General features: G+C 32.4%; 1 protein-coding gene across 3 annotated transcripts in view; it reads left to right on the top strand.

The window, feature by feature from the left end:
* Window positions 1-25,341, top strand: part of LOC126885081 (serine-protein kinase ATM-like) — a 624,001-nt gene that overhangs the window by 153,473 nt on the left and 445,187 nt on the right. For all 3 annotated transcript variants that reach the window (XR_007698275.1, XR_007698276.1, XM_050651504.1), the window contains exons 15-17: window positions 1,698-1,978; window positions 8,239-8,520; window positions 13,877-14,653. Coding sequence is in view for 1 of the 3 variants with exons in the window: in XM_050651504.1 (XP_050507461.1) it covers window positions 1,698-1,978; window positions 8,239-8,520; window positions 13,877-14,653 (1,340 nt within the window). In the remaining 2 variants the exon portion in view is untranslated. The remainder of the gene's footprint in view (window positions 1-1,697; window positions 1,979-8,238; window positions 8,521-13,876; window positions 14,654-25,341) is intronic.

Here is a 25,341-nt window from a genome sequence, read left to right as displayed (position 1 = left end):
TATTTAGGGACGTTGTGCACTTTTAGGGAAGTATTTAGGGACGATCATCGCTTCGATGAAATAAATTTTTGAAGTGAAAACTTCTTGAGGGACGTTGTGCACTTTTTGGATGGGGAGAAAGTATCAAATTAGCGACTTCATCGCTTCGACGAAATAAATTTTTGAATTGAAAATTTCTTTAGGGGCGTTGTGCACTTCTTAGATGGGGAAAAATATTCAATTTGTGACCGTCATCACTTCGCTGAAATAAATTTTGTACGTATATAAATTATGTATATGTATACATAAATAGCCTAGGGCATACGCATCGCGTATATGATGTAGGTATAGCACTTCTTTTTGGATGGGGAAAAAGCATTGAGCTCGTAATTTATATACTATAAGAAGTTTTCACTTCTGTCGGCACTCCCACGAGTGCCTTCAATTTTTTTTTTTTTTTTGTTATTTTATTATGTGCTCTTTTTAGAGATTTTAGAGATGTTTATAGATGAGATGAAGAATTTCCATATAAAGAAAGAGAAGAGAATAGAAGAATTGGTACATGCTATACCAAGACGTAATAAAACACGGAAATTTAAGACAGCATTTAACAACCCCCGGTCTTCTGTCAAAAATCCTACTGTGTATCATACATATTTAAAAATGTCTACAAGGCGAACTTTAATATCTTTATTTTCCTTTATTAAACCAACTAACAATTTGTGGAAGATAATTATACAGAGGTTGTTTCATTTAAAATGTTGCACGTGCTGCGATTATGGCAGTTTGGTTTGATTTCCTACATTCTCGATCAGTTCGACATATATGTCAAAGCTTCCCCTATCCGCTCTGAGCTTCGCTGATATCGCCAACTAGCGATGCCAATGCAACTTCGGCTGGAAATTGAATGAGAAAAGTATTGCGAATAATAGCAAATAGTTATTGTCTGTTACATAATTTTAATGAAATATATATTTTTTTTACAGTTTATTTGTATTTTATGTAATTAAAGTAATGCTGGAATATTACTTTACTTCTTTCCTGCTTCAGATAGTTTCACAATTATCGTGTGATGATGGCGCTAGAAGTTGTTGGACTATTTGAAAAAATAGATTATTGTTAATTATTGTGAGTTTTACTTATAGGTAAGTATATTTTACGTAAAAATATTTCGAATTCTAATGCGAGGATATAAAGTTTTAGGAGGATTTTTTAGTCTAGAAATATTATCAATAGTTTAAAAGTTAAATTTAAAATTTAAATAAAAAAACCAAAATACACGCTTTTAATAAATTTTTCACCTATTTTGGTTTATTTTTATAAATATTTATTTACTAATAATAAAATTGTTTTCTATTACTTCCATTTAGCGCGCCTATGAGTTAATGTCACAATATTCAAGTTATATCAAACAATCCCGACGCACTGTTTCCAAAGTTTCGCAGAACTTTCGAAAAAAGGTGTGTTACTATCTCCCACAGTTATATTGATGACGTGCTACTGTTGTCTCTTATGTCAAATTTCCAGCAGAAGTTCACTGGCTTGTCACTACTGGCGCCCATGAACTTTTAAATATCCCCTCTACCTACAAGCTCACAGCGGATAGTTTGTTTACAACGCGGGTAGAAGGCACTCATAATGCCAATAAAAAGTTCAAAAGTCAACTTACATTTCCCTTTTAAACAATTGATCTACATACTTGTTTATATTTGTTTTAGATTCGTTGGACAAAATAATTAAAATTATTAACAAACGGAAGTTTCAACAGTCCGAAGGTAACATCTTAGAAACGTATGTTTCAGACTTAGTTCAAAAATGGTGCGCCGATGGATATTCTTTCGAAAATTTCCAGTATACACTATTTAACTGTTCCACGAAATACCATTTTTTCATAAAATACTTCGCCGAATGTGCTCCAATTTTGATGACGACTGACGCTGCTAATGATATTATAATAGTTGCTAAAGAACTTGTAGCAAAGGATAAGAAACTTGTCAAGGTTTGTTTTTAAGGGGAAACAGTAGCGATCAACAGGTAGCAAAAACGCGTTCCAAGATTGCGGCTGTTATTTTGAATATTTTTTCGAGATATTTGGCACACGTATTCGTAATATAATAAAGAATGGCGGTACAGAACCCAATTTGAAAAATATATTAATATGTGGAAATTACTCTGTAATTAAATACAATATTAAAAAAAGAGCCTGTACCGCCATTAAGAAGAACAAAAAAATACACTTTCTTCAAATAAACTTTTTTATCCGATGCCTAGATTTTGTGTCATTTTGGAACTACTAAAATTTTTTATTTCATTAGTAGTTCCAAAATTACACAAAATCTAGGCATCGGATAAAAAAGTGTATTTTTTTGTTCTTCTTAATGGCGGTACAGGCTCGTTTTTTTAATATTGTATTTAATTACAGAATAATTTCCACATAATAATATATTTTTCAAATTGGGCTCTGTACCGCCATTCTTTATTATATTACAAATACGTGTGCCAAATATCTCGAAAAATATTCAAAATTCATATATTCAAGTCCGTACCCCCCCTCATATCTTTTGAAGGGTTATACCTATAAAAGTGAAATTTGGAGGGAGGAAATAAACGGACGTAAGTGTCTTAACTAGTTATGACAGGTGACGTAATAGTGACAGATGACGTTACAGAGCTACTGTGACCGATAATTTTAAATGGGACCTTATGGCAAGTGATACCTCGTTTGAAAGGTATTCAAAATACCTATTCAGTCATACTATTTTTTTGGGTTTTAGTTGATTTTGATTTTGGTGAATAAATTAAATACACATAATATTCTAGTTTCTCATTTAATTAATAAAAATTCAAATGCCCGCCTATGGGTTTTTGTCAAAAAAGTTGCCGTTTTTCAATTCTCTAGTAGTTTTTACGTCAACGTCAACCTTTTTGACAAGTAATCATATGCGGAGTTTGAATTTTTATTAATTAAATGCGAAACTACAATTTTATATTTATTTCATTTATTCATCAAACTTAGCTTAAACTCAAACAAAATTAGTATGGCTGAATAGGTATTTTCAATACCTTTCAAATGAGGTATCACTTGCCATAAGGTCCCATTTAAAATTATCGGTCACAGTGGCTCTGTAACGTCATCTGTCACTATTACGTCACCTGTCATAACTAGTTAAGAAGCTTGCGTCCGCTTATCTACTCCCTCCAAATTTCACTATTATAGGTATAACCGTTCAATAGATACGAGGGGAGTACGGACTTTTGACTAGCACTGTATATCAACGTCGTTTGAATGCTTGTCGGGTGTGTTCATTTAATGAATGATTTATTTATATTAATTCATTACATCAATAACAATATTAATTATTACTCTGGGCTAATTAGCAAAATACAAGGAAAAGTTATTTACCAGCAAGTTCATTGCTGGAATCGAATCTTATGACCCTATATATTAATAATGTAGGTATGCAAAATCCGCAGATAGTGTGCTACCTTCTTTATAAACAAAATGGCGCCCGAAAATCGTGTTTTTTTCAATTTTTGCTCTATAACTTCAAAGATTTCAACTTTACATCAAAAACACCCAAATAAAAATTTACCGTAATTAAATTCTGCATAGAGACTTGTTTTTCCCGATTTACTTCGACGATTATTTCATTCATAGGAGATTCTGACCAAGTTACAGAAATAAAAATTAAACTGATAATTTTTGATAATTTCCCGTCGTCAAGTATATTACGTCAGATGCCCTTCGTTGCTACGAAAAAATACATTCAGTGACGTTAATGACAATTAATGTTTTAAAAATTATAAAAGTGATGACTTTCAACCGTCAGATATTTATAACAACTGTGTGTTTAATTGTACTAATTTGTACTTACATAAATAAATTGCAATAAAATTTTGGTTTTGAACAGTTTTATTCATGAAATAATCGCAACAAATTGCACTCGATCTCTAAAATTAATATCGAATTTTTGCCCTCGTGACACTTTGACATAATTAAGACTGTCTAAGTGTCACTCGGAAAAAATTCAATAATTTTAGAGCTCTTGTGCAATTACTACTGAAAATTTTCCCCGGAAAATTCGGGTTTTCCCAACAAAATCTTTAATTTTCAACTAAAATTTTAGATAAGTAATTGTTTATCATTAATTAAATAACTTGGTAGTATGAAAGCTTTTTTCGCATAGATTATAATTCCAGAAGCCGATGGAAATTGAATGAACAGTTTAGCAACAATTGAATTGTTAATTAAAATAACCACAATAATTATGATAAATAAGTATAACTATGATTTTTGTATAAAAAGATACTGTACCTATCTAATGTACTATACAGAATTGAAATTGGACTATTTAAGCTGCCTCAGGAATATTTTAAAATTATAAACATTTTTTTGTGTTATAAACAAATAGAATATCTCGGGGAATATTAAATTCAAGTAAATCATAAGAACGGTATTGGAAAAAAAGCGGCAGGATGCTTCTTTTAAAAGAAAAAATGTTTAAATTGTGATAAGTGGTTCCTGAGATACAACCGGTCAAAGTTGACCGGCATTTACTGCAAAGATATAAACAATAGGATCATAATTGTCGAACCATCACCTTTTTATTTCAGTCCTCTTTGTTCGCACCAATTTTCATATCTTCAAAATACTCATAACATATATTATTATAATAAAACCTATCGATATTACGAGTGAAAATTGACATAAATAGCAAAATTTCTGTCAAAAATTAGGTTGGAGAAAATGTAATCTCAAAAGTTCAGAATCGGTATACGTTAAAAAATGCATTTTCTCGACTTCCCATGGAGCAATTTTCTTCATTCTTTTTTGTTCCCAAGTAACTCGAGTAGAGCCATCTAACTAACGAATTATTAAATGTCAAACTTGCTTTTTTTTTTTATAATAAATTAATTTATTTATTATAACAAAAATTTTTAATTTGTTTAAATAAAAATTGTTTAAATAATTATTCAGCTTTTAAATGAGAATATTTGTGTTTTTAACGTTGAAAGGTACACTTGTAGTAAGTTTATCTAAAAAAAGTATACAACGGGAAAAAATATGTAGTTTTATTTCTTATAAATAAATTAAGCTATATTATAACAAAACAAAAGCAACTTTGACATTTAATAATGCGTTAGTTAGATGGCTCTACTCGAGTTACTTGGGAACAAAAAAAAATAAGAAAATTGCTTCACGGGAAACCGAGAAATGCATTTTTTTAACGTATACCGATTTTGAACTTTGAGATTACATTTTCTCCAACCTAATTTTTGATTGGAATTTTGCTATTTTTGGCAATTTTCACTCGTAATATCGATAGTATTTTAAAGATATGAAAATTGGTGTGGAGAAAGAGGACCGAAATAAAAAGGTGATGGTTCAAAAATTATGATCCTATTGTTTATATCTTTGCCGTAAATGCCGGTCAACTTTGACCGGTTTTATCTCAGGAACCACTCATCACAATTAAACGTTTTTTCTTTTAAAAGAAGCATCCTGCCGCTTTTTTCCAATACCGTTTTCATGATTTAATTTACTTTAATATTTCCCGAGATATTCTATTTGTTTATAAGCCAAAAAATTGTCTATAATTTTAAAATGTTCCTGAGGCCGCTTAAATAGTTTAATTTCAATTATGTAAAGTACATTAGATAGGTACAGTATCTTTTTATACAAAAATCATAGCTATTCTTATATATCATAATTATTGTGGTTATTATAGCGACCGTAAATTTTTAATTAACAATTCAATTGTTGCTAAACTGCTCATTCGATTTTTATCAGCTTTTGGAATTATAATCTATACGAAAGGAGCTTTTATATTACCAAGTTATTTAGTTATTCATGAACATTTACTTATCTAAAATTTTAGTTGAAAATTAAAGATTTTGTTGGAAAAACCCGCATTTTCCGGGGAAAATTTTCGTCGAAGTAAATGGGTAAATACATATCTCTATGCAGAATTTAATTACGGTGAATTTTTATTTGAGTGTTTTCGGTGTAAAGGTAAAATCTTTGGAGATATAAAGTAAAAATTGAAAAAAAAAACACGATTTTCGGGCGCCATTTTGTTTATAAAAAAAGTAGCACACTATCTGCGGACTTTGCATACCTATATTATTAATATATACAATCATAAGATTCGATTCCAGCAATAAAATTGCTGGTAAATAACTTTTCCCAAAAATGGCCTATTCTCCGATAATCTGCCCAGACTATTACCTATATCAAAATACGTTATCTCAATTACATCGGCCATTTTCATGCAACTGCACTGCCACCTACAGTCGATTGAGTTTGCGAATATTATAGCGACATTCAAGCAGAAAAAACGAAATTTTCAATATCATTATTACCCAAGTGTGTTTTCAGAGAAAGTCAGGGACTAGTCCATTAAAAGTGGAGCATGCGCACTTTAGAATAATATAAATAATACCGTTGATAGATAAATATTATACAAAGTATATTTTCCATTAATTAATATTATTAATTATTAGTATCCTGGTATATTCATCAATAAACGATAATACATTAAATTAATAAAATATGAAATTGAAGTGCTTATGCGTTGTCGTGGACAGTGGCGGATCTATACATTTACCTTGGGAGGGTAAATTTGCCTTAGGGGCGGAACTTTCATTGAAATACCACCCAAAAGATTTAAAAAAGATAATAGTTGAAAGATTGATAAGTTTTGTATACAGTTGAATGAATGAAGGAAGTGAAGAAAAGTATATTAAAGTGTGTAAATATATTTATCTTCAGAGCTAATGCTACAATAAAAAATTAAACTAATGAGCATAATGATGTCTAATTACAAAGTTTTTTAACTTACGTCAAAGTATAAAAAAGTACCGCTACTTGGAGTTGTGTGTGTGCATCATATTAAGAAATTTTTTCTGCTGTGATGGAAAATGAAAACTCCGGATGATGAAAAAATTAATTAACTCATTAAAAATTGTAAAACATTAAAAAACTATCACTTAAACGTTACAACATATAAAATTTTGTGCAAGGTAATGGGTAGGTATCACCCAACCATTTCAAGTGATGTCTAGCAGTTGACTGACAGTGATTGACATTGGATGTTGGATTTTAAATGTTTCATCTGTCCGGTGTTGACATCTGACATTACAAATGAAAATTATTTAAAATTATTTTACAAGGATAATTGAAAAATAGATAGGTATATAAAGAAAATGTATCTTAGATGTCTGTACAAATGCAAGTATAATTTAATTGTCTACAAGTGTCTATTAAACTGAGGACTTAGTGGCTTAAGACACACATACACTTTGTCATGACAAAAGGAAGAAGATAGTTTTTAAATAGATATGAATAAAAATTCAATTTGTTGAATTCTGAATGGTCTTGTTTATTCACAATCTTCTTTAATCCTTAATATGAAGGATTTAGATCTTAATTATTTTTATTAGATAACCTTTCTAAGTGAGCATAAAAGTTGATAAGATGACCTTGACATGGTGCATGAATATTATAATACGAAGTTGAATCATCCAGGTGTATAGTCAAAACATTGACCAAGATTCTATTGAGCATTTAGATGATGAAATGGGTATATTTTGTCTATACTACCCTTATAATTGTCTTAGATGAAAAGGCAAATTTCGATGGAAATCAAGTTATTTCATAAAATATACTTCTTAATAAAATTTTAAAATGAAAAATGAAAAAAAAATTGATGAGTAAATTAATTCTTTCATCATCCGGAGTTTTCATTTTCCATCACAGGAGACAATATTTCTTAATATGATGCACACACACAACTCGGTAGCGGTACTTTTTTATACTTTGACGTAAGTTAAAAAAAACTTTGTAATTAGACATCTTTTGCTCATAAGTTAAGTTTTATTGTAGCATTAGCTCTGAAGATGACATTTTTGCCGAAAGCGCTTAGCTAAGGAAATTAAATGTATTTACACACTTTAATATACTTTTCTTCGCTTCCTTCATAGAAAAGATAAACTCACACTACATAAAAGACATAAATAATAACATGTGCATTAAGTTTTTGTAATATGTACTAACTAGCGTGTTAATTGGGTTGAATGTGTCTCTCTGTGGTTTAAGTTTCATGTCAGCTAATATATTATTTTTGTTTCAACATTTTTTTTTTAATTTTGGACAATGTTAGGGAGGAAATTGAAATACAGTACCTACATATTTCATGTGCACTTCTTAATATAGGAATATGTCAGATGTTTGTAATCAATATTGACTATTTTTTTTAGAAAACTGGAGTAAACATATTTACAAGTATCATATGTTCCGATCTAGACGATATGACAGCTGACATAGTGGCCAAAAACAAGAGATTGCTCAAGTATTCGAGGGTAATCGGACATGATCGTCTAAAGGGTGCTTTAAAAACCAATTTAGGTCAAATTGTAGTTGGAATATTGGATTTTTTAACTGACGAAAATGCTATAGAGTCTCATTTTGGGGAAACTGTCATATTTTTCGTGAAGCATCTAAGTTCGGTTGATGTTAGGAAATGTTTTAAATTTGTGGAGGTAAGTACAGTGGATCCCAAACCCTTTTTTCAGTGCGTCATTAATTTTGACGTCATAAGATTTTAAGCATGTCGCGAATCGCTGCATGACATTTTAGTTAAATCTGACAGTTGTCGTAATATTTATATTTATGTTTCTCACAATAAAACACTGAAAAACGTTTGTTTTCTATACTTCCACAAAATTTATTACAACTATGTTATTACTACAGCTGTTTCGGCAAAGTGCCTTTCTCAAGTGATATATTTTACAATGTGTTTGCCTAAAGGCAAAGCCACTTTGCCGAAACAGCTGTAGTAATAACATAGTTGTAATAAATTTTGTGGAAGTATAGAAAACAAACGTTTTTCAGTGTTTTATTGTGAGATAAAATGAACTTCCATCAAGTAACGGTCGAATCCATCAAATATTTATGTTTATATAAATATCAATATTTATATAAATATTTGCCAGAATATTAATATTTAAAATATTTTAAGGAAAAAATAAATAAATATAGAATACATATCATGTATTCCATAAATATGGAATATATCAATGACATAAAATATTTTTTATATTTACGCCGTTGACAAATTTCTAACCTAGAATTGTAATTGTCAACCAATTATACATCTATAAGTTATAAATCGCTTTATTATGGAAATATCCTGCAACGAATACATAATTTTAGAAGTTCTATGTATAATAATCACGGACGTACGTTTTTTTCTGTCACTTCGTGCTTAATGCGTTAGAGCGAATTCGAAACACGATGACGCACTGAAAAAATGGTTTGGGATCATCTATAAATCAATTTTTCTACTCGTTTATTAATAAGAAGTGTATAAGGATATCATCTATATCATAAGTAAGTTCGCCTTTACATTAACTGTAAATCATATCTTTTCTAATACTGTTTTTTCAAAGGTAGGAACGGAGTGGTATATAATTTAAAACGATATAGCTGTATTAGGAGGTCGTGCCATCAAGCCAATTTGTTGCGTAGGTGGATTATTGTACTTATATTCTATTAAACAAGAAATTAACAAATAGAAAAAATAATATATTTAATTTTTTGTAAATGAAACTAACGAAGACAAATAAACAAACAAATTATTCAAAAAAAACAAATAAAAAAATCTTCGCTATTCGATTAATGTGAACTCATCGTCTTGCAGTTCATCATCAGCTTCTTTATTGTATAAATTGGTTTTATTCATAGTAGTAATCATTATTTTTGACGGTGTAAAATTGACATAACCCTTTTGAAGATAAATTGATTGGGATAAATGCATACTTCCATATAAAGTGTCGTAACAAGCGGTTCCTGCCCTTCTTCTTTATCAAATTTACTTTTGAAAATTGTCTTTCATAACTTATATTTGATTGAGGTAAAGTTGACACAGACAATATAAAGATACTCAAATTAGTAAATAGGAGATTACTGTCAAAATATTTTAACTGACCCACTTTAAATTATAATTCATCCATATTTTCGAATTCTATCGGAATATCCTGGTATTTTTCAAGTTTTCTCCATTAGTCATCGATCTTTTACATCGTTTGTAGGTCTTGAGGATTACAAATTCTTGGCAATTTTGACGTCAGAGGTAAAACACTTAGACAATTGTTAAAGCTACTTTTACTTAGAAGGTTGTAACGGGTAGTTCTTTCAGAACAACTGACTCAGTATAAGACAGGTTAGAATAAAATAAATATATTCAGGATATTTATATACAGTTCAAAATTAAAAATAAGAAAATAAAATATCATTGTATCTTCGCTCCGTTCCGGAGCATGTTCCTTATGTGGCCGTTTGCAAAAGAAATAAAATTGTGTTTATAACTATTACCAAAAATATAATAACACAGTTGTAATAATAATATAATAACAACTCAGTATATACAATCGTAATCTCGCTATACGGAATCAATCTATCTACATAATTACACACTCAGACTCGTAGTCCCCAATCAAACATCGACCCATCGACACAGTTACCCATCAGCCAGCTCTGGGCGGAGGTGGCGGTTCCGGTTCTGACAACGCCTCCTCACTACAGAGCGCGTCCACCTCGGCAGGTTCCAATTAATTCCATTGCATCCCTGCCGTTTGAGTTCTTCCCGGTTCACTACATCGAGAGGAACTGCATTAATGATTGTCCTTGCTTGTCTTAAATGCACTCTCGGTAGCGATCACTCCGTTGGTTTCGCCGGAGAGGTGGTACGTAGGGGGTTGCGCCAATATGGAAACGCGCTCGATCCTCTGCTGTTGGTCTTAGTGATGTTGAAAAAGTAACTATTCGTTACAAGGTACTCGTTACTTACGAATACCGAAAGTAGCGATTACTATACAGAGAGGCAAATCGTTACTTTGATTACTCGATTACTTCGTACCAATCGTATCACAGCGAGTAACGACTATTGTATCTACTTTTATTGCTCTGATTACTTTGTACCAATCTTATTAGAGCAAGTAACGACTATTGTATCTACTTTGATTACTTTGATTACTCTTATTACTTCGTTACTTCGTACCAATCGTATCAGAGCGAGTAACGACTATTGTATCTACTTTGATTACTCTGACTACTTCGTACCAATCGTATTAAAGCGAGTAACGACTATTTTGTATCTACAATCTACAACCAGTACACTTGATTACTTTTTAGTTTCTAGACTGACCGAAAAAATGTGGAAATGATAATGTTTCTACAGTTGTTATATCTGTGATAATGTTATATCGGAATACCTATACAAAATACCTACCTACTGAGGAATACGATTTTCGATATGATTACCGGTACTCAAATACAAAAGTAACAAAATTAATCATAGTAATCAAAGTAACGAATACTGTAAATTATTACTTGTTATATCGGAATATCTATACAAAATACCTACCTACTGAGAAATACGATTTTCGATATTATTACCGGTACTCAAATACAAAAGTAGCAAAAGTAATCATAGTAATCAAAGTAACGAATACTGTAAATGATTACTTTATACAAAAGTAACGATTTGTAACGAATACTCCAAAGTAACTATAATTAACATCACTTCTGCTGAACGCCGACTGCAGGCATCACATCATTACAAAGTGGATCTTGCTTATAACTGGATCTGCAAATCATTTCTTTTTACTTCCATACAAGCTGTAATCAACACACGCTTGCATCTTTCGTAAAAATCTTGTTTCAATTCATCTAATGCATTAATATTTTGCGTTACCCCAATTCCTAGATACGTGTTTAACATTTCGCTGTACTTTGTGATAACTACACTCCTGGCTAAAAAAATCGGGTCACCTTAAAAATGGGTAATTTTTTGTCTCGAATCTCCTAAACCTGTTGTCCGATTTTAGTGATTTTTTTAATATGTTATAGCCTTATTCTCTAAGAATATGGATGTAATAGTGTTACTGAACAGGTAAATGTCATTGTATACCGGGTGTAGATAACAATAATACTGTGTTTTTCCTGAAAGTTCGTAACACCCTGTGGAGTATTCTAGCATTTAAAAAATATTGAAATTAAAATTTAATTGTAGCCTTAGCCTTTCTTAACATTCTCTTTTTGATTCATTCACTTATGTTGGATAATGAAAAAATTAGGTACTTTGACAACTAGCCACGTTCTTCATCAATACAGGGTGTTTCCAAATAAGTGCGACAAACTTTAAGGGGGAATTCTGCATGAAGAAATAATAACCGTTTGATTTATAAACATATGTCTGCAAATGCTTCGTTTCCGAGATACCGGATGTTGAATTTTTTCTTACACACTGACGATTTATTTATTGCTCTAAAACCGGTTGAGATATGCAAATGAAATTTGGTGGGTTTTAAGAGGCAGTTATTGCGCATTTGTTGACATCCAATTATGTATTTTATATTCACCATTGGCGTGCACACGGGTCATATTACCTGTATGCACGCCAATGGCGAATATAAAATTTTTAGTTGTATGTCAAAAAATCTGAAATAACTACTTCTTAAATCCTACCAAATTTCATTTGCATATCTCAACCGGTTTTAGAGCAATAAATAAATCGTCAGTTTGTAAGAAAAAAGTCAACATCCCGTATCTCGGAAACGAAGCATTTGCGGACATATGTCTATAAGGCAAACTGTCATTATTTTTTCATGCAGAATTAACCCTTAAAGTTTGTTGCACTTATTGAGAAACACCCTGTATTGATGAAGAACATGGCTAGTTGTCAAAGTACCTAACTTTTTCATTATCCAACATAAGTGAATGAGTCAAAAAGCAGAATGTTAAGAAAGGCTAAGGCTACAATTGAGTTGTAATTTTAATATTTTTTAAATGCTAGAATATTCCACAGGCTGTTACGAACTTTCAAGAAAAAACACAGTATATTGTTACACCCGGTATACAATGACATTTACCTGTTCAGCAACATTATTACTACATCCATATTCTTAGAGAATAAGGCTTTAAAAAAATAACTAAAATCGGACAACAGGTTTAGGAGATTCGAGACATCAAGAATGACCCATTTTTAACGTGTCCCGATTTTTTGGCCATTAGTGTACTTTATCGCTTCGGAAAAATTTATTTAATTCCACAAATTTTGGTAAAAGTCATTCCAAAAATAATTAAAAAGTTCCCATTCCATTCATCCATTAATTTTAATTTCTTTTACTTACGTTGCGTTAAGATGTTGAAATTTAGCTCCTGAGAAATGTTTGTTTTTATTTCAACGTTTGTATATTTTACATGAGATACTCGAGATAAAAATTTATAGAGGTAGATCAAGATTTATAGAGGCATCAACTGAAATTATCGTATATTTATCTATTATTATACATAGTATTGTCGTACATCACTGACAACGTTAAAAATATCGTATGCAACGATAATAATTATCATACACTTGGCAACGCAGGATGTTATTTTAAGCAGTGATACATTCGATCGGGAACATACGGGTTTCATTGGGCAGGCTAGAAGGATATATGATTTTGATCTCTGTCTAATAAGTGGAAATATAATGATAGTATCTCTCGCTAATTTTGTAATACCCATCACAAAATGTTTCCATATCTGTATATAGTCCGTCCGCTATAACTTTTCCCGTGCGGTACGATTCATTTTCAATCAAATTAAGTCAAAACAGAAGGTGAAACGTACGCCGATGTGTGTAGTATATAGTATACAGTATACAAAATGTATATACACATCGACGTTCGTTTCAATTTATGTTTTGACTTAATTTGATTGAAAATGAATCGTACCGCATGAGAGAAGTTATAGCGGACGGACTATATGTGATATTATTTAGAATGTTTAATTTTTAAACATTTTACTGAATTATATCAATGGGAATTTATTCTTCTTTTTATGTTTCAGACATTATTTTGTAACAATGAACCCTTAGCAAACTTTTTAACAAGCTCTAGTCTTTCGAAGTTCGAAAACGTTCTACTTGAACTCAAATGTAATATCTACAAGAGCCAATTCTTCATGGACAAGCTGAAGTGTCTCTACGCATACAGGTTTTTCGTAAACATGATCATAAGTGAGCTAAAACCCGACAGCTCATGGAGATTCTTTTTTATAAGGGACGTGATAAATACATTGTTTAATGTTATCGATAATAATAAAGACAGTACAAGGATTGAAACGGCAACGTTCAGATTTGTAAATAGCTTTCTGAGACAGGTTTTTAAATTTTTGACCACCAAAGATATCTTTCCCGAAATTGTGAGCTTACTGAAAAAGTTTTACTTTACCAGAACTAGTATAAAGAAAGGATGTAAAGAACTATTGGTGTTTTTGGTAGTAGACAATGCCACACATTTCGAAGAGCACATTAAAATTTTGGATAGCTTTCCTGATCATGAGGACTTCCGTGAAATACGAAAAGTACAGAAAAAAATCAAGTATGGCGACCAAGATCCAGGCGTGGAGGAAAAAATCGAACAGTTTTTGAAACACAAAGACATTTTAACCAAAGGAGATAGTTTGCATAATTTGAGAGAAATTTTATGCGACCAAAAAATTAAGTTAACTGGATTATACGAGAAATTGCAAGATATTAGAGGGTTTTCTGAAGATTGTGAGCAGAGTTTGGTGCATAGATTGGTCTGCATGCTGTGCCAACTGAGTTATTCAGCGGATCAAAATGTGAGTAACCATAATAAATATAAAAATGATTTTTTATAAATATATGTACGTTTTTTTGTAACGCAAGATTTAAGTGCTATATTAATTCAAATACACAGCTTGTATTTTATATTCCTGGATCCCGCGTACCAAAAAAAAGTTGATTAATAGCAAGCTGAAAATTTCTTAATAGCTTAACGGTGTCTAGTCGGATAAACTTTGCTGTATGGGAACACTGGAACAGGGGAAGTTTTAATTATGGAACGTGATTTTAATTGTAGAACGTGTCATCCTGACAAATTTATCATTGTGAAAACTAGCAGGTTGTTTTTAAGTTTATTCAATAGCAAACTTTATATAATATAATATAAAAAAAATTTTGTCCGACAAATGTATTGGCCGTTTTAGCAAATCCGACACGTAAAACATTTCAAATGACAGGAATGATTTTGGTGATAAATAACAGCCTGATTTTTGCATGAGAGTTTAATGAAAGGGTAACAAATCAATTTCAAGTACCGTCCGACAAAATACATGGGACGTTTTCGTAGTCTGACGTTCGAAACCTGTAACGCGTTCCACAGTTAAAACTTCCCCTGTTCCAGTGTTCCCGTACATCAAAGTTTGTCCGACTAGACACTGTTAAGCTATTAACAAATTTTCAGCTTGCTATTAATCAACTTATTTTTTGTACGCCGGATCCAGGCCTATTAGTAAATATAATATCTTATAATAATTACGTAAGGTTCAATATTAATGTAATTCATCATCAGCAACAGCTATTCCATCATAGAATAGAATAGAAGTATGCTTTATGTCATGAAAAATTTAACAATTTTATAGACAAAGCGTACAAGAATCATAAATAAGAACAATAACAAATACAGTTTACTAAAATGATATAAATCGTCAATAAAAATAAAGTATAATGAAGTGAAACAAAAAACAGCAACAATCTATTGCAAAATAAGCTGCTAAATATGACACTCAAATATAGATTAAGATTCTAGTTATAAATAAGAATACTGTACTTTCTTAGTTATTGGTTAAGAAACTCTGCTATTGAATAATATGGTCTTTCAGATAAATAGGCTTTAGTCATTTTACGGAACTTGGAGAAAGGTGATTTAAGTTGTAGAGGGAGATGGTTGTCCAGTTTTTTTGTGGAATATAATACATATTTTTTACTAACTCACTGGACGGGATCGGTAAATAGATGTCAAAGGTAGAATTTCTGGTGGAATAGTCATGTCTAGGTCTTGCTGGAAAGTCATGTAGATATTTACGAATTAAGCAAACAGTTTCTAAAATATATAAAGAAGGTAGTGTTAGAATCCTGTGATCTTTAAAGTAGCTTGTGCAATGTGTTGTTCTTCTGAGGCCAAACAGATATCTTATTGCTTTTTTTTGTAATTTAAAAATAACATAAGATTGGGCAGCCGTATCAGAACCCCAAAAAGGGAGACCATATCGAAGATAGGACTCGAACAAAGAAAAATATGTTATTTTGGAAGAGGCTAAATTCATTTCCTTCGAAACCATTCCTTCTATTGCAAAGCAAGCTGAGGATAGTTTCTTGCTTAACACATCAATATGAAGGGACCATTTAAGGTTGCTATCTAAAAAGAATACAAAGAAACTTTACAGAATCAACGATACTGATCTGGCTGTTATGAAGAGGTAAGGATTGAAGAGCTCCTTTATAGGATAATGCCACTGTTTTATCTACGTTAAAAGAGAGTAAATTTGAATCGGACCAGGATTTTATTGTGAGTAGATCGTAGATCAGAAGTTATAGTAGCATGAAGAGTTGCGATATTTGAGTTGCTCCAAGTAATGCTGGTATCATCAGCAAAAAGAAAGATTTTTCCATCGATTTTTAAGCTAGTGATGTCATTAATAAAGATAAGAAAAAGTAGAGGGCCCAATACTGAACCTTGTGGTACCCCACATACAACATTTTTGAGACTAGAGTCTGCATCATTTGCTCTAACCAGTTGTTTCCTGTTATCCAAGTAAGATTGAAACCAGTTCGAAGAAATACCTCGAATTTCATAGAAATCTAGTTTTTTTTATCAAAATGTCGTGATTTACACAATCAAAAGCCGTACCTTATTGGCGGCTGCTCTGAAAAGATCTACTGGGCTGCAACTATACCACTCTCTTAAGTTTCTCAGCCAGGAAATTCTTCTTCTACCTATAGATCTTTTACCCTTTATTTTACCTTTCATTATGAGCCTTAATATCTCATATTTCGCACCTCTGGTAATGTGGCCTAAATATTCTAGCTTTCTTGTTTTGATGTTCTTTATCACCTCTGAAGTATGCGGTTAGGCAAATGCAAACGGGGCGAGGAAACCTACTGACCAATCGAACGGTTCAACTGGCCGCTTATGCCGATGATATTAATATTATGAGTAGAACATCAATAGGAGCACAGGAAACATACGCAGAGTTAAAAACGCAAACAAAAAGGCTAGGTCTGGAAGTTAACACAGAAAAAACAAAAATAATGATACAGACGAGAAGAAATATAGTCCCACAAAACATTATACATCAAGATGACATTGAAACGGTTGGAAAGTTTACATACCTGGGAGTAGAACTATATGCCGACGGATCAGAAGATGGGGAAATACGAAAGAGAATAACGCATGCAAACAAAGCTTATTTTGCCCTCTCCCATATATTTCGGTCTAAAAATGTCCACCGAAATACAAAGATGAGAATATATAAAACCTTAATTCGACCAATAGCATGCTATGGCAGTGAAACATGGGTCCTGAAAGAAACATCCAAAAACAAACTCGACACATTCGAAAGAAAAGTACTGAGGAGAATACTAGGACCTGTGAGGGAAAACGGAATCTGCAGAAGTCGATACAACAACGAGCTTTATCAACTTTATATGGAAACACCCCTGTCAGACTTCATTAGAATACAAAGATTGCAATGAGCCGGACATGTCATAAGAATGGGAGAGGATAAGCTACCAAAAAAAGCACTGAATGCTAGAATGCAGGGAAAGAGACCGGTTGGAAAGCCAAGAAAGCGCTGGGAAGACACAGTAAACAGCGACGCACAAGCCCTTTTAGGAGTCCGTGTATGGAGAAGAACAGCCACAGACAAGCAAGGGTGGAGGCAAAAAATAAAGGAGGCCAAGTCTCAATTTGGGCTGTAGGGCCGTAGAAGACAGAGAGATATATACGTATACGACTCAACGTTTTTATTGTCCAGAGTTATATCCTCAGTTATATCTAGAGATTCGTTTGTTAGATATTTAGTTTTGCTGGATTTATTTTTAATCCTATTTCTTTTGATGTTGTATATATCGGTAATCTACTCTATTGTTGCTTAAGGCATTAAGGATTACCCAACTTTCTATGCAGTCAAATGCCTTTTCGTAATCTAACATTGTTAGCCAGAGTGTTACATTGTATTCGTTTGAGTTTTCGATTCTTCTTTTAGTGCCATCTCCGCGACGGAGGTCGCCAATTATAGCTGTTCGGACTTTAGAGACGGCTGCTCTGTTTAAAAAGTTTATTTGATATACACTCGCGTGCAAAAAAATCGGTCCACTGAAAATTTGGTCATATTTGATGTCTCGAATTTTCTAAACCTGTTGTCCGATTTAAGTGATTTTTTACCATGTCATAGCCTTATTCATTAACAATATCGCTGTAATAATATTGTTGTTACACAGATAAACTGTCATTGTATACCGGGTGTACGAACCAAACTGTGGTTTTTTCTCAAAGTTCGCACCACCCTGTGGACTATTCTAGCATTTATAAAATACTGAAATTAAAACCCAACTATAGCCTCAGGTTTTCTCAACATTCTGTTTTCAGATTCATTCGATTATGTTGGATAATAAAAAAGTTAGGTACTTTAACAACTGGCCATGTTCGTCATCAGTACAGGGTGTTTCTAAATAAGTGCGACAAACTTTAAAGGGTAATTTTACATGAGAAAATAATGACAGGGATGTTCAATTTTTGTTTACAATACATAAAATTTGGTAGGTTTTAAGACGTAGTTGTTGCACATTTTTTGACATACCATTAAGAATTTAATATTCACCATTGGCGTGCAAACGGGTATTATTACCGATCATATTACCCGTATGCACGCCAATGGTAAATATAAAATTCTTAATTGTATGTCAAAAAATGTGCAATAACTACGTCTTAACTGGTTTTAAAGCAATAAATAAATCGTCATTTTGTAAACAAAAATTGAACATCCCGTATCTCGGAAACGAAGCGTTTGCGGACATATGATTATAAAGCAAACTATCATTATTTTCTCATATAAAATTACCCCTTAAAGTTTGTCGCCCTTATTTAGAAACACCCTGTACTGATGACGAACATGGCCAGTTGTTAAAGTACCTAACTTTTTTATTATCCAACATAATCGAATGAATCTGAAAACATAATGTTGAGAAAACCTGAGGCTATAGTTGGGTTTTAATTTCAGTATTTTATAAATGCTATAATAGTCCACAGGGTGGTGCGAACTTTTAGAAAAAAACACAGTTTGGTTCGTACACCCGGTATACAATGACAGTTTATCTGTCTAACAACAATATTAAAACAGAGATATTGTTAATGAATAAGGCTATAACATGGTAAAAAAATCACTTAAATCGGACAACAGGTTTAGGAAATTCGAGACATCAAAAATGACCAAATTTTCAGCGGATCGATTTTTTTGCACCTGAGTGTATATCGATACTATTCTTTCAGGTTGTGTGGCCATTATATTCGACGTCTCCCTATACTTCTTTTTTCTTGGACCTTTCCCTGCTTAATGAATAATGAGTTGGAGCGAGCTGTATCTCTCTCCATGTGTAATATGTCAGAGATATTCCAATTTTCATGTTTTGATTATATTTAAGAAAGCTCTTCTGTATTCATTCTTCTCAGAACCTTTTTGCTTGTGACGTGTTCTTTCCATGATATTTTCCGAATTCTTCTATACACCCACTCGAATGATTCCAGTTTTTTCATTGATGTCGCATTCAAGGTCCAAGCTTCCACTCAATAAAACATAGCACCTCACCAACCTAACTCTTAGTTCCACCTTTAATTTTCTTGTGCAGAGCACTCTTCTCATTTTGTTGAAAGTTGCTCTAGTCTTTTCTATTCTGATTTTGATTTCCAGGAAGTATTCATGTGTGGAGTTAATCATTGTTCCAAGATATGCACATTTGTCCACTCGGCCGACATTGCTTCTATTTATATTAGAACATTCTCGTTATTTCTTTGAGTTTTCGATACGTTTATTGTCATATTCTTTTCCATACTCCGATATTCTGATCATCCGTCTCTGAAGATTTTTCTACTAGTGTTCTTATTCAGCCCTGTGATGGATAACCGAAGTTATCTCTAACGTAAAGTTATCCTGTAGTTAAGTTATAATCCTCGAATTGGTGTGATGATTTAACTGAACTACTTGAACTGAAACTACTTTTCTGATATTTCTTGACAGTTCTTGAGTTATCTGATATATCAACTGTCACTTTATAACGCGACGTTAAACCTCAAGTTATGAGATAACTCTGTAGTTATGTAAGGATGTGTAAGGTTAGGTCATCTTTTGACTTGTCTTTAGATAGAAATCAAGTGAATATTCAACGAAGAACGCTGTTTCAGGTTGTTATAGAGGTAGGTAATAATAAGATTAAAACAATAATTAACAATAAAAAGTAAAGCTAATTATTTAAGAATAGAAGGGTAATACAATTTTAAAAATCATACAAAAATCAAATCGAGATATAATTGTTGAATATAAGTTGAAATTTATAAACATTTTATGGTTCTCTTCCCATCCTGTCAAGCCTGTGCCATGTTCTGATCAATCTCTCGCACTCACTCCAACTTGTACTATTTCTACATAAAGTTCTCTTTATTACTTCAAACTTTGTTACTCAAATGGTATTACACCGAATTTACCTAAATAGTTGTGGGCATCGTTATCCCTGAGAGTTATCTTAACTGTAACTCAAACGTTAAAGATAACTTCGGTCATCCATCGCATGGCTGATTATTAGTATAATGCTAATGGTGCTATAACCTTTTTTAAATTCTACCCATTCTTGAGGCTGATAACTACCCAGGTACCCAGTTTGCTTGTTAGTCGCTATGTAATTATCTTCATAAACAGTTTATACAAAACTGACGACATTGATCATAGTTTTCTTATATTTATTTTCCTGTTTAATGATCAATATTATAAGACATTTAACCAAACTGAGGGTACTTCCTTAACGGAACTGTTTCGAGCCGCAGCGACCAAGGTTATGATTGCCAATATGATTTCAAACATGCGAAACGGATAGGATCCAGAACAAGAAGAAGTGGGTACTTCACGTATTTCTATCTCTTCTTCTCCTTCAGCCTGTTTGTATTCACTCCTGGATAAAGGCCTCCCAGTGAGTTCTTCACTCTTATCTGTTTTGTGCTGTTCGGTGCCAATATTTATATACATTTATTAAAAATAATTTTTAGCAGTTTAGCGTATTGACCTCCATACTTTATAATTTCTAATACTATTTTGTCGTCAGCTGGAGCTTTTTTTATTTCACATAGTGCTCATTGTGTTTCTTATTTCGTTATCTGGTATATCTGCTATTTCTTCAAATCCAACATTTTTTACTATTTTTCGGTGTTTTTCGTCTTTAGCTGGTGGTAGTTTTCTATAATGATGGTTACTTTTTGAATGTCTGTAATTTCCTTGTTGTTCATCGTTGATCAGTTTTGTAATTAGATTTCTACCTTCGCTTATTTTGTTCTTCCGGTCTCTGTTTTTTCTTGTAGTATTTCATTTAACTGTGTTATTTTGTACTTAAATCTCCCCTAAACGCTTTCTTAGCCCTCTAACCGTTATGACAGACTGTAGACGGTGTTCACTTTTTTTAAGTTAAATCCAGAATTGTCAGAATTTTCCAGAATGAATACCTATAGCTTAAATGTGTTATTGTTTGTTTTCAATGACCTTACAGGCGCGCATTGATAAGATTTTAAACAATTACTTGTCATCCCGTTTAGCAGATACAAGCAGTCGCTTTTGGCCATCCGTCAATGTATAAATTATTGTAATCTGATGAGAATTTTCATATAATTGAAAAAGTGGTTTATATCTTCTATATTTTGCTGAAAAAATTACTGTATTTACATCATAATATCTATTTTTGGAATGGATTATTAGTTTTTAAAAAATAAATAACCTGCTATAATTTTTAGCTTTATAATTGATGGCCGTCTACAGACGGTCATTACCAGAGAACGGCAGTTCTCGTCAGTGGAGCACAATACTTACCCCTACATTCGACACTATATATACACGAAATTTTCGATTTTCTAAATCTGACTCGATTGAAAATCAAAACAAATCCCATCTTAAAGTTTAGAAAAAGACTCGCCCATCCATAATATGTCAAATCTTCATTTTGGGCCAAGGGTGTGGATTTTACGGCCCTTCCCATTTAGGGTCTGTTTTTCGTTCTCGTCCCCAAAACTCCCAAAAATTTCAATAATTTAAGTCCGACCTTTGCGGCTTCTGATAGTACTGATCATTACCTTTCCAACGCATGTCTAATTTTGAAAATCGGTTATACCATTCAAAACTTACCGAGCTCAGAAGTATGACTCAATTTTTATTTAAAAAGGGGAAAATGTTTGTGTGTATGTATGCGTGTGGAAAAGTTACACCGATCTGAATTTTTACACTTTCTGTGTTTCAAGAGGGGGTCGGGGCCGATTCAGAACCGGTGTAGTTTGTGACTTTTGGCCACCCATAAGCCAGCTATAGGGCTTGGTAGATGCAAAATTGCATATTTTTTGGGAGTATATATCTTAGGTTCAAGGAGAGACAAGAAAAACGCAAATACACCAAATCAATAGCGTTGAGTTAAGCTTTCAAATGGTGCCTAAGCGGTTAGGATCAGACATACACACGGCTCAGTATATCCGAAAAACTGAAAAACTAAACTTTGAAAATTTTGGTTTTTTGACAATTACTCAAAATTTCAACCTACGAATTACGCCAATAACTAAGCGTTTGTAGGAGGACTCTAGACGCGTCTAACGGTGTATACCTCATATCTGGGAAAATTCGAATTTTTAAGTTATAGGCTTCATAAGTATGATCAAATCTATTTCTTATGGGGAAAACGGTTTTTCAAGTTCAATAATTCGTGTAATACCTTCAGTTATCATACTTACCTTGGATGCATCAGATACTACTTGTCGATACGTTTCAAACTCATGTTTAATGATCCAAATCGGTTAAGCCGTTCAGAAGTAATCGAGCTCCAAAAGTATAATCCATTTAACCATTATCGCCGAAATGGTTTATGTAGTTGTAGTGGTTACGACGCTTGAGCCGAAGATTGATCGTGCAATCCGAGTTCATTTGCCTGCCATAATTATTAGGATGGCTGGGATATGAACTCGGATTATCTTATCACAAGTCTGGTATCGTAACTACTAGATCATTTGGGAGAGAATGCGACAAAGGCGACCATTTATAACGCTTAACGTGTAATTAAGAAACATTACATTCAACTTCATACATAATAAATACTGGAAGCTAAAGAACTCGCCTCCGCTTTGCGAGGCTTTACGAGATCTGTCAAATTTTGACTGTGATTATAACGTGATTGATAGCTTTGGACTTGAAGATTTTCATTCTTTTTTACATACAGTTAAATTAGTAAAACCAAGTTACCACGAAAACAGTGAGATATTAGCTTTAATATCTTAAGAACATTCTTAGAGAATTGGCCAGACTCTGTAAATATATATACAGATGCATCTAAGACGTTAGTTGGCACTGAATGTGCCTTTTACATACCTGCTACTAAAACAGAAAAAATGTTTAAGTTAGGCCATGATTTTTCTATCTTCAGTGCTGAAGCCATAGCAATTTATGAGGCCCTGCAATATTTTAAAGAATCAGAAGATATATCTACAACAATTATTTCCGATTCACTCTCTGTTCTTCTTGCTATTCAAACTATAGATTTTCCTAATAACAATTCAAATATTTATATCCTACTAATTAAGAAATTCCTTTTTGAAATTCATAAAAATAAAAGAAGAGTGATCTTTTTATGGGTTAAGGCTCATATAGGGCTAACGCATAATGAATATGTTGATCGTTTGGCTAAGAAAGCTATTGAGTATGGTACTTCAAATATTCGTAAGTTTTGCATATCTGATTTAGTTAACACTATTAAGCATCGAGTTAAAAATCAGTGGAGTCAATCATGGCGAGCTCTTTGTAAACAATCCAAATCTCAGTATTCACTTATTCAACCTTCTGTTCCAAATATATATTGGTTTAAAAATTATGTAGTACCTCGAAGATATATAACAACATTAATTAGAATGAAGTTTGGACATGCTTGTTTCCCTCTACATCTATCAAGAATTAAAGTTTTTGATTCAAATCTTTGTACTGAATGTCAGAAGGTGGGTGATTTGAATCACACTTTCTTTTAGTGCACAAAATACATTCCATAGACCTATAATTTTTTTTTTTTGGTTTATTGGCTTTGGGAAGAACCCGTTTTGCCACGAAAATTTATAACATTTAAAAGACTATACATATAACTGAACACAATTTGGTACAAATACAATTTTTACAAATCTGTACATATAAATACAGTAACTGAATACAATTATTTGGTACAAATACAGTTTTTACAAATCTATACATATATATTTAATACCTAACTGAATAAAATTTGGATTGGTTGATACAGACCTAAAAGTTGAGGAAATTATAAGCGTCTCCTCGTACGACCTAAAAAGTTACAAAAAATAGCTCTTACTTCGGGATTATGGATGCACTCCAGCATAATGGAAATATAATTTTGAGGAAACGGGATTTTTAGTTTCGTTAGTTCCGTAATAAGGTAAGAGGTGGCATTAGAATTATGACTGCATTGAAAAATCCAGTGATTAAAGTCGTCAAAACTGTCACTGCAGTCACAGAGGGGGGATGTGGCCAATTTCATCTTATTCGCGGTGTGCAAGTACTTGGAAAGGGAAACGAGAAACGACCGTGCGCGAGTCGCGGAGAAATATTGCAACTATCTTAAATAATTCATATTGTCAATTGAAATTGTCAAATTGACGTATATTTCATACCTTCTGTCATTGACTCAGAAAAATTATATATTGCTCCACAATATTGATATGATATGCAATTATTATATAAAGGTAAATTTAATTAATTGTATTTTGCTTGCAATACTGCATTTTAATAACGGATTTTATTTACTACATACAATTGTTTACGTTTGCTAAACATAACCTGCATCTTATTTTTTTCTTCTTATTATTTTTTTGGACTATGGTCTTGACAATTATCCAGCAACCAGGACTAATATAATTGGCCAATATAATTAAAAGTGCGAATAAAAGTACAGAGCGTAGAAATAGAGGTCGCTTTGCCGAACTTGCACGGTCCCAATAAAGCTTAGAGTTGACTGCTCCGTGTCCAAAGAGGCACCTAATGTATTTGGTGTTAATTTTTCTATTGGGATGGCTTCTTTTAGCAAGCTTTGTAGAAGGAAGTGTTGGAAAAAGCGTGCAGTACTGAAATGCATTGTTAGATCTAATTGTTGTCCATTTGTCTGCCCATTTAGTTCTTAAGTTTTGCTTACATATAGATAATGCGTCTTGTAGCGTTAA

Source organism: Diabrotica virgifera, chromosome 5 (assembly GCF_917563875.1).
Source record: "Diabrotica virgifera virgifera chromosome 5, PGI_DIABVI_V3a".
Lineage (NCBI taxonomy): Eukaryota > Metazoa > Arthropoda > Insecta > Coleoptera > Chrysomelidae > Diabrotica > Diabrotica virgifera.
This window is presented reverse-complemented; position numbering and strand designations above follow the sequence as displayed.